The 11,928-nt window shown below is 32.6% G+C and overlaps 1 protein-coding gene across 1 annotated transcript; it reads left to right on the forward strand.

Annotated features, from left to right (window-relative positions):
* The first annotated feature begins 1,921 nt into the window (after positions 1-1,921).
* LOC133789024 (pathogenesis-related protein 1-like) lies at positions 1,922-2,681 on the forward strand. The gene has a single exon (XM_062226741.1). The coding sequence runs from the start codon at positions 1,987-1,989 to the stop codon at positions 2,476-2,478; it is 492 nt and encodes a 163-aa protein (XP_062082725.1). The 5' UTR covers positions 1,922-1,986; the 3' UTR covers positions 2,479-2,681.
* Positions 2,682-11,928: the final 9,247 nt, after the last annotated feature.

Genomic DNA, 11,928 nt, shown 5'->3' on the forward strand with positions numbered 1-11,928 from the left:
GTATTTTAGCTGTCAATTTCCCATTTAATTACTGTCACATCAACAATTAACGGAAAACTTAACGACAAGTACTACAAAGCACCAAATTTTTTGAAGTTGGGTACTTTTATCGTAAAAAAAAAAACTTATATATTTAAGTGTTTGAATGAGAACAACTCAAATATTTTAGTCACCAATTTCCCTATAATTTATATTCTAATTACCTACAACTACAAGTAGAGTACTTATTGTATATCATTTTCCACACAAATTTTTTTCCACACAAGTAAAGACTTCGTCGTGATTGACGTTGGCAATAAAGACTCAGCCACAAAAAAAATAAGTTTAGTTCGTTTGTAGATGGACCATACATCTAGGTCAAGCCGCCGGTGAGTATTTAATCATCTCCAATGGGAATGGGAGATATAAATAATGTATTATATTTGGTAGAAAATTTTAATATATTATATATTTAGTATTATGATTCAATACATAATTATAAAATTTAATATTTAATTAATGCTAATTTGATATTTATTTAAAATATAGAGAAAGTAATTATTTTTCTTTATATTTTTTTTGTTGATAGTATAAGATAATAAGATAAAAAGTAAAGTATTTAATGCAAATAGATAAAAATAATACTAAAATAATATAAATGACATAAAAGTAAATAAAAAGTGTAATATTTATGGAGATGCAAAATTTGACTAAATTTTTAGCATGCGCCAAATTTGTCACAACTTTTGGCGCACGAGCAAGCTTTTTGTAAAGTGAGCATTATTTTAGCAATGTATGACCAATTTGACACTCCATTCAAAATGCTCTTAATACATATCATGTGTTTTTAGTAAATTTTCTGACACATATCCTAAATTTTCACTAGTAAATTATAATTATAAGTGTTTTTATGCATTGGTTTGGATCGGGTACTGTGGAAAGTTATATTTCATGCAAAATTATATTTTATATGTTATTTATGAAAAATAATTAATAAAATATAATTTTTTACATATAAAATATAAGTTTGATAATTAAGAAAAATATTAAATAAATAATTGAACCAAAAATTAGTTTATCATTTTTTTTAAATATATCTCTACTATATAAAAAGTATGTAGATAACAGAAATTTTTGTTTTAACGATTTGTTTTATTAATTTTAACAGAATATTCTAAATTTTTAATAGAATGTTCCTTTAAAACTAACTTAAAATAGATATTTATTAATTACATTAATATAAATTCAAATATTATAAAATATCAATATTATAATAATATTAATATAAATTCAAATTCAAATGTTATAAAATATCATTATTAATAATATATAATAGAAAAATAAATATTTAATGATTATATTAATATAAATTCAAATATTATAAAATATTATTATGATAATATTATATAATCCTAATCTATTACTAATTATATTAATATGAATTCAAATATTATTATTACAATAATATTTAATACAAGACTAGATATTTAATACTTATATTAATATAAATTTAAATATTATACAATATCATGATAATAATAGTATTTAATATAAGACTACATTATTATAACATTATTATAATAATGATATTTTATAATATTTGAATTTATATTTATATAATTAATAAATATCTATTTTAGTTAGTTTTAAAAAAATATTTCGTTATTCTATAAAAATTAACAAAACAAATATTTAAATCCAAAAAATTTCGTTATTTATACATTTTTTTTTTGTATAGAAAAAATATATATAGCTACATATATATCTAGAAATAAAAAATTTATAAAACGATCTATTCCACAGAATAGTCAGAGAAGATATTATTAAATGGTATTTTCCACTAATGTGACCAAACTTATATGGTTTTACTGTAAAGAGATTGCGTAATAAAGTAGGAGTCCCACACTTCCATCACTATAAATACCTCTAAAGATCAATACCCTTGCCATTCACTCATTTACGTATAATAGAAAAAGCACAAAATCTTCCAATAGCTAGCTATCCAAAATGGAGTCGAGATCACTGGTCAGGATTTCGCAAGCACTACTATTCATGACATGTATAGTAGGGTTAGCCATTGCCCAAGACAGTCAACAAGACTTCCTCAACGCCCACAACTCGGCTCGCGCGATGGTTGGCGTCGGGCCATTGAGTTGGGACAACAGGGTGGCGTCGTACGCGAAGCAATATGCTAACCAACGCATAGGTGACTGCAATCTGGTGCACTCCGGAGGGCCTTATGGCGAGAACATTGCGTGGGGCAGCGCAGACCTTTCTGGCGTTAATGCCGTGAAAATGTGGGTGAATGAGAAGGCCAACTACAATTACAACTCCAACACCTGCGCTGCTGGCAAGGTTTGCGGGCACTACACTCAGGTGGTGTGGCGGAACTCGGTTCGTTTGGGGTGTGCTAAGGTTCGGTGCAACAACAATAAGGGTACCTTCATCACTTGCAACTATGATCCCCCAGGCAACTTTATTGGCCAGCGCCCTTACTAAATTAAAGCCAAAGATATATTATCGCAGTAATAACAGGCATAAAAACACCTTTTATATAGTAATTAATACGTACCTATGGTAGATCATATTGATGCCAGCAGAAAGATATATGTATGGTGTGTGCCTAAATATCAATATCTTATATTGATAAAATAGGCTTAATATATATTATCAACGAAATAAATAAATTTGTTACCAGCAAAGAGATGTGATTTAATATATTCAGTCAAGGTTTGATCTTCTTATTTCTTTAATTATCCTTTAGCATTCTTCCTATTGATGATGATGTGTAAAAAACGCTTCAAACAGCACCTTCCATAATTGGAAAAATACTATATGGAAATCAACATTTTTTCACAACTACAAAAATAGGCTTTAACTTCGGTTTTTTAGCTTATTATTGTTCGGATTTGGCGGAGATATTAACCGAAATTAATCAGAGCAAAGTTAAAAGTATTTAAAAACCAAAGTTATAGGGTACCTTTTAACTTCGGTTATTATGTAAAAGCGAAGTTAAATGGTACCCTTTAATCCTTTAATCCCGGCTATTATGTAAAAACCGAAGTTAAAGTCATTTAACTTTGGTTTTTACATAATAACTGAAGCTAAATAGTATCATTTAACTTCATTTATTACATAATAACAGAAGTTAAATGTATTTATTCTAAAAAAAATATTTTTATTATTATTTTGGTTTTTTATAAAATATTTTCATAATTATTTTGTTTCGTTGACGCCGTTTTTCGTCAACAGTGAATAAAGAGCACGAAAACAGTAAATAGTTATGGCCAGAAAAATACAATAAGACAACACAGGATTTTTTACATGGTTCAGCAGTTAACTCTGCCTAGTCCACGAGTCTTTGTTATTAGAACTTAAGACGATTTCTGGAAATTTGTCAAAAATGAATTCTCCAGAGTTTCTCTCAAGATCACAAAAATTCGGTCCTTTACAATGGTGCATGACTTCTCTATTTATAGAGGAGATTTCAGAATACTATCCCACACATTTCGGGAAGTTATTCTGTATATGTAAATAAATTTAATGGCATTAAAAGCCTGTAACTCCTATATACAAGGAAACGTCCCCTGAAGATCAAGGGGCGTGTAACTGAATAATAAATACTCCTTTATTATAGGGGATTTACAACAATGAATGTAGACTACGTCTCTCCAAAATGACTCACTAAGATATTCAAAGTTATCGATCTACATTGTCAGTGCCGTACCCACCCAGGTCTCTTAATGACTTTCGAGCTGTAGCACTTTCCCCGAGATCATGTGGCTTCGAGCTCATACTTATGTTAGGCTCGGAACCCCTGATTCGAGGTCATCCGAGAACAGACGTACTTCGATGTCTGCCTTTCGAGCTTGTGGGGATTTCGAGGCTACCATCTTCGAGGTTGCCCCTGCTTTGTAGGTTCGGTGCCTAGGTGGCGGACACGTGTCCCAGACATTACGAGCCCATTCCTGACGAATCCAGCTTTCGAGATCACAATTCTCAAGGCTCGAAATCTAGGTGTAACATTTTGCCCCCTCAAAAGTATTTGCTCGAATCCTATGAGAAGGAAACTCTTGAACTACTTTATTCGGGAACCGCACCGTCACACATACTTGAGGGTGGACACGTGTCAGTTGGGTATTGCTCATCCAAGGTACTCGAGTACCTTGGAAATTCGCCCACGATCGTTCGCCTGCCACCTTTTCGGTGCCATCATGTCATTTGTCCCTGGCCGTCGGATTTTATAAGGATTCTAGCCAATGGCTCAGATTAATCCCTTTTTACCACTTTTTACTATCTATATATAAGGCCATGGACATCTTCTTCCTCTTATTTTACACTCGTCAGAGAAAAAAGAAAAGAGACAAAACCAGAAGCCATCCCAGAGAGCTTTTTGCTTTTGCATGTTCTCCCAGCCAAAGAAACAAAGGACCGCCAGCTTGATCGAGACTGTAAGGTTATACCTGCAACCTCTCCTTCAATCAACGATTTCTCTGCAATCGCCATCATTGTGTAAGTATCTGATGATCTTTTCGTTTTCCTTTATGTCGGTTTCTGTCTGTGTTGTTCTTTTATTTTTGGGAATGTACTGGTTTATTTTATGCCTGTAGGGCTGATACAATTTCTTTCACAACAAGGAAAAGAGGCTTTTACTTCGGTTTTTAAGCTTGATTTACTTCGGTTTTCGCTAAAATTCGCAACCGCAGTAGTACGGAGCGAAGTAAAAACTAGTTAAAAACCGAAGTAGAATCCCCACTTTCTACTTCGGTTTTACATAATAACCGAAGTAGAAAGTGAATATACGCGACCATCCTGGGCACTTTCTACCTCGGTTTTTAGGTAAAAACCGAAGTAAAAGGGCCACTTTCCACTTCGGTTTTTACTAAGAACCAAAGTAGAAAGGGGATATTCTACTTCGGTTCTTAGGTAAAACCGAAGTGGAAAGTAACCCTTTTACTTCGGTTTTACCTAAAAACCGAAGTAGAAATTGTCCGCTTTTTTATTTAATATATATTTCTGATTATTTTTAAATGGACGATTTCTATTTATATATATATATATATTTTGGCCTAATTTTATTTATATATATTTAAATGGTCTAATATATATATATTGGCCTAATTCTTTTTCAACGATTTAATTATATGAATTTACAATATTGAATAAAAATATGATAACTTTTATTAATTAAAAATGTTATACATAAGCATATAAAACACAAGTACTTAAGTAAGATAACTAGCCTTTAACATTAATACATTTACAAAAAACTAAACTTACAACTAAACGAACTTATAAACAAAATAGACTTACTGATAAATGTATGTCATCAATTGACCTAACCATTCGTGTTGGATTGGCAAGAGGTCTGCAATCTCACAATATTGCGTCTTCCCACCAAATTGTAAAATTAATAAATATAAATTAATTTTATAGATTATCGATACCAAAATAAGTTATAAAAAATGAACTTACTTTTTCTTTTAGGGTTACTATTGCATTTGATGCCCGTACAAGATCTCTAATGTACTTCAACACATAAAAACCACATTCATGACTTTGTGGTTGTCTTGGACATTCAACATTGAATATCTTTGTAGGATGGCCGAGTAATTCATTGGAAGAAGCCTTATAATATGCACTATTTAAAAAGAAAATTAATAAAATTTATTAAAATGTAGTAACATGTAATAGTTGTTGCATATTAAGAAATATTTTAAAAAAATTAAAACTTACCTCATTATCATTGAATCAATTTCTTTAGGACGTTTGTGTGATTTCGGTGGATCTAAGAACACAATTTTTCCTTTTGGCATAGCAATCACCAACATCCAATGTTCCCTAAAATAAGAAGCGTGTTAAGTAAAATAATGAAAATTTTAATATATGAATAATCAAATAAGAAAAATTTACATTATTTCTTACAGTATGCTCCAAGGTATAAAGTATAGTTGACCAACTCTATCCATGGTCATCAACCAATTTGCCAAGTCAATGGTTGATCTTTCTACATCGTTAAGATTATTAATGCTAAGACGTTCAATGTCAAAATACTTGTAAAATACACGCTGGTTTGGAAATAGGGACTCCCAAATGCATCTGCAAAATTTTCTTTAGTGTTAAATATTTTTGAAAAATTTCGGCAGAGTTTCCCCTATATATAGACTACCCAAACCTGTAAACATTCAATTTGCTATGAAAATTTGCAACAGATCACAGAGCAGTACTCATAACTGATTCTAAATTCATATCATTCCAAAGAATTTGTTGAAGGGATACCTTAATCCGAATATCATTGCTGAGCCTCCAATCATATGCAAAGTAGCAACTTGTTCCACATCCTCTGAGGTTATAAAGATTGACTCGCGATTAGTGAATGATGGGTCCACTGGAATTGAGACGACTGTGTTTATTCCCTTAACTCTGCAAAATTCTCTCACCATAAACTGAAGGCTAACATGGATGCGATTCATGATGTGATCGGCAAATGGTTGGCCTTCGGTCAGAGTATTTTCTGGATTGACGTGAGACCCAGTTGATGACAGATGTGGACTAGTCAAAGAATTACGGTCCGTCTTATCCTTGGATAGACTTTTTGACATAGGAGGTTTCTTTTTTAGAGGACCCTACGCAACATCAAGTAAAAATAATAGTAAAATAATGGACCAACAAATATTTTAATAGGAACAAATTAAAGAATTCATTTATACCTAGTCAGTCATAATTAATTCTTTTGGCCAAGGAATGAATACATCATAAGTATCTCGAACATAGCGTATCTCCCCAACAGAACATGGGATTTCAGCATCCTCTTGTAACATTTTGGTGACTCGCACCCTCGCGTATTCGTCTGTCAGTTGAACACCATGAATAGTCAGTGGACCCACCCCATCAATGATAACACCCTCTGCCACCACATTATGAATATTATCCGAACAAAGTAACACATAATCCTGCATGTACGGTGTGTCATCCTGCATGTACGGTGTGTCATCCTGCATGTATGGTGTGTGATATTCTTCATCGCTCTGCTCGTCATCGTTGTCGTGTTCATCCATATCATCTATCCCACCTGCTTGTTTAGCTTTTTCCTCCTCTAAAGCTTTAAGTTCTGCTCTGAGCCTCACAATTTCTGCATCTTTCTTACTAACAACATCAGCCATTTCTGTTGCTATTTTTGGTTTTCTTCCAAAGACGGACGAAATCTTCGCAAACGACCTACAATAATCAACCAAATTTATTTAAAAACTAAAATATTATAGAATTAAGTTAAATGCAACAAATAAAAAATAATATTATACCCAAGTGCTCTAACACGCCCTGGATGCTCAGGTGTCCCTGAAGCTTGCATTAATATGTCATTCCGACCCTTTGCAATGATTTCTCCACTACTAACTATTTCTTTCAGCTCATTCTGTGGAACAAACTAGTGATCACTTATATTAGTGACTTATAAGAACTTTATCATTCCTACATTACTTTAAAATACTTGCTTGAAACCACTTACAATTCTTGCTTCAATTTGTTTGTCCAAATTTGTGACAAGAACCTTCTTCTTTTCTCGTGCTCTTATCCAAACTTGGTACCGTTCTACATCTGCCACACCTAGTTCGGTTTTCTACAACATACAACAATTAATTAAAGTCGGTGAGTGAAATATTCTTCATAACAGGTTGACAGTTATAAAATAGTGATGTGAATTACTTACCAAGTCCTCTCTAACATTGGCAAGCCCTCTACGAGATGTACGATGCCTCGAGATATATTTGAGAGCTCTTTCACGTTGTGCTTCTCGCAAAACCTACATAAAATAAGTAACAATAAGTTTTTAAGCAATTATTAGTATTTCAAAACTAATAAATCATATACATAATAGATATACATAATAGTACCATAAACTCAGGCGATAAACGGTGGCTAACAAATGTCCTCCAATCTTCTAGGTCAAGTTCTGGATATTTCTTAGGAAGGATTTGGAGTTCATCTATCAGACCGTCTTCTGCCAAAGGGTAGATGTAGTCACTAGTGATGTTGGTCTTAAAATCTCTCATCATTCTTCCCGCACTTTTAATTAATTCTGGCTTCCAATTTTCTGGAATGTTAAAGGCACCCTGAAATAGAAAGAAAATGATTAATGAAATGCAAAGTAATTCATGAAAATGATCAATATATTAAAGTAATTAAAATATTTTCTTACATATACATCCTCCCATATTCTATTCTTCAATTCTTATGGGACTTGTCTCTAATCCTTATAATTGAGAGAGACCGTTCTCCTAGTTTTAACTCCAAGGTACGATTGCATCTCACTATATGCTTTCCCTATAGGTTGACCTTTATCATTAAACTGAATATTTCTCTTTATTCCCTTAGCTTTTTGATTATTGATATTGTTCTTCTTTGTTGGGCCTCGCCTATTTGGTGTGTTCCCACTTCAGAAATTGTCATCTGCACATAAACAAGAATTAACGTTACAATTATGACAGAAATAAATACATATTTAACATAAAAATGAATACATTACTCACTGGACACATTTTCTTTTCCTTTTTCTTTTCTTGGTTGATCCACAATCTACCCATATTCCGTCTCTAATATCATTTCTAATGTATTCCCCATCATCATCATCTTCATTGAAATCATGGATTTGCTCAACTTGCTCATGTATTGGTTGTCCAACAATAAAATTGTCATGAAACAAATCATCATTTTCTTCGTCATTTTCATCTTCTATAAACTGCATTTCCGAGGTTTGTAAAACAACTGACCATTTAACATCAGCAGGATCAGTTATGTAAAACAATTGTTTTGCTTGGGTAGCCATGATGCAAGGATCATTCTTATGACCTTTCTTACTTAAATCAACCAAAGTGAATCCAAGTTCATCAATTCTAACCCCAACATTGTTGTCCACCCAAGAACACTTGAGCAGAGGAATTTAAAATAAGGAATAATCAAGCTCCCAAATTTCTTCAACAACCCCATAATATGTCATAGTACCAGCAACTGGATTATTGTCTTTTGCACTAGGGAAATGCATTGCTTCTGCCACAATACTTACTCCACTATTTTGAACCATTCGAGCATCATCTCTTGACTTTGTGTGAAATATTTTTCCTCCAACAATGTAAGCATGGTGCTTTATTACATGAACACTTGGTCCAAATGATATGCATTTTAACTCTGTCGACACTCCATGGTTTTCTTCTCCCAACCTTGCTAGAATAGTATTTTTCAACCATCGACTAAATGTTTTATTATGCTCATCTATAATCCATTTATGTTTATTTTTAACCTTGTTGGGAATCATTGATTGTAATAACTCCATGTGCTCACTGCAAATACAAAGTACAACATTAAAATTTCAATTATACACAAAAATGAGCCTAATGTTTATTAAATTTATAACTTAGGTTATATATGGTTGAATCTCAGGATTGTTTTCCAACACAACTAAATGAGCTTGATCTAATTCTGCACGAGATATGGTCACTACTGTTCCTTTCCCTCGTAATCCTCTATCAACTCCATTTGAGTTATTCCGTGGTTTGCTAATTCCGATTGTGTCGATTCCAACCATGTACTCTGAACAAAATTCCACAGCTTCTTCTGCTAAATAACACTCAACCATACAAGCTTCAGGGCGATGGTGATTACGTACATATCCTTTCAACACCTTCATATTCCTTTCAAATGGATACATCCATCTCGGCCAAACTGGCCCACACAACTTCGCTTCTCTTACTATATGGACCATCAAATGTATCATGATGTCAAAAAAAGATGGTGGAAAATATTTTTCAAGCTTGCATAAAGTTTCAACTATTTCATCATGCAACGTATTCAACTTCTTCATTTCCAATTCTTTTCCGCATAGTTTATTGAAGAAGATGCACACACTTGTCACACTATCTCGAACTCTTTTTGGTAAAACTGACCGAATGGCAATTGGAAGTAATTGTTGCATTAATATATGTCAATCATGTGATTTCATTCCAATTAACTTCAAATCTTCCATAGACACCAAGTTTCGAACATTCGATGAATAACCATCAGGCACTTTCATCCCTGCCAATGATTGACATACGACTTGCTTCTCTTCTTTAGACAATGCAAAACAAGCAGGAGGCAAATATGTGCGAGCCCCTTTTTCTTCAGGTGCCAAGCGGTGTCTTATACCCATCTCAACAAGATCTAAACGACTAGACAAACCATCTTTGGTTTTACCTGGGATATCAAGTAATGTACCGATTATACTTTCACATACATTTTTTTCTATGTGCATGACATCCAAGCAATGTCTAACGAGTAAATATTTCCAGTAAGGAAGTTGAAAGAAAATTGATTTTCTTTGAAAACATCCATTGACTTTTTTGTTTTTATTCTTCTTCCCATACCTAAAGTCAACTTTTTCTACTTCCTTAAGAATTTGCTCACCTGACAATGGCAAAGGAGCAATGTCTCGTTCCACAGTACCGTCAAATGCTTTTTCTTTATTTCTGTCAAGATGACTTAAATGCAAATATCGTCTATGACCCATATAACACATTTTGCGTCCATTTGACAAGAAACGGACCCTTGTATTGGTGCAACAAATTGGACAAGCTTGGTAACCTTTTGTGCTTAAACCTGATAGGTTACCATAGCACTTTCTGAGGAATAAGTTTCCTAATCTCCTTACTTTTGTTAGGTTTGTACCGTGATAAACCACATTCTGGGCAAGCGTCCATGTCTGCATACTCCTTACGATATAAAATACAATCATTCGTACATGCATTAATCTTCTCATACTTCAACCCTATCAAACTTAATGTTTTCTTTACTTCATATGTAGACTCCGGAAAACAATTTTCTAGCGGAAAAATCTCCTTGAAAGCAGCTAAAAATTGACTGAAACACTTATCACTAACTCCATTTTCTGCTTTTATGTTATAAAATTTAATCATTGTGGGCAATCTTATTTTATTGCAACCACTAAACAATTGTCTGTCTGCATCTCTAACCATACTATCAAATTTTTCTGGATTATGAAAAAACTATTCTTGTGCTTCATCAAGCAATTCTATAGGATGATCATCAAAATTATTACTCTCAAAATCATCTACACCTCGCCTACCTAATGGATATGGGTCATCATTTAATAATTCTCCATGCCAATACCATTTACTATAACTCATATCAAATCCCCGACAAAATACATGATCCTTTATCATGGTAATATTCCCATTTACTCCATTACCACAATTGATACAAGGACAATGAATTTTTTGTGGATCACTACAATTCTTTAGGCAAAACTCTAAAAATTTGTTGAATCCATCTTGAAATTGTGATGTTTCTCTCCTCTCAAGCATCCATTATTTATCCATACTAATAACAATATTAAATTCCTAATAAGTTAGAAAAAAACTTATATTAGGTTCTAGTCTTATAATTTTTTTTAAAAATTCGACAGAGTATCCTCTGTTTCTATAACATACCGTAATTTCATAATTACCTATAAAACCAATACAAACAAACACAATAATCAAGCATAGATGAATCCATCATTATTAGGTTCTAGTCTTACAAATTTTTTAAAAAATTCGGCAGAGTATCCTTAGTTTCTATAGCATACCGTAATTTCATAATTACCTATAAAACCATTCAAAACAAACACAATAATCAAGCATAGATGAATCCATCATTATTAGGTTCTAGTCTTATAAAATTTTTTAAAAATTCGGCAGAGTATCCTCTGTTTCTATAGCAAACCACAATTTCAAAATTTCCTATAACAACAACACAAACAAACACAATAATCAAGCATAAATCAATCCATCCTTATATCACCATAGCACACAAATTTCCCAGAGCCTACTTCACTAATTTTCAAACATAACTTTCACTACATCTAATATGCATGATTACATTAGTCTTATCTTTATATATAAATCTTGTAGTAATATA

This window comes from Humulus lupulus, chromosome 1 (assembly GCF_963169125.1).
Source record: "Humulus lupulus chromosome 1, drHumLupu1.1, whole genome shotgun sequence".
Taxonomy (NCBI): Eukaryota; Viridiplantae; Streptophyta; class Magnoliopsida; order Rosales; family Cannabaceae; genus Humulus; species Humulus lupulus.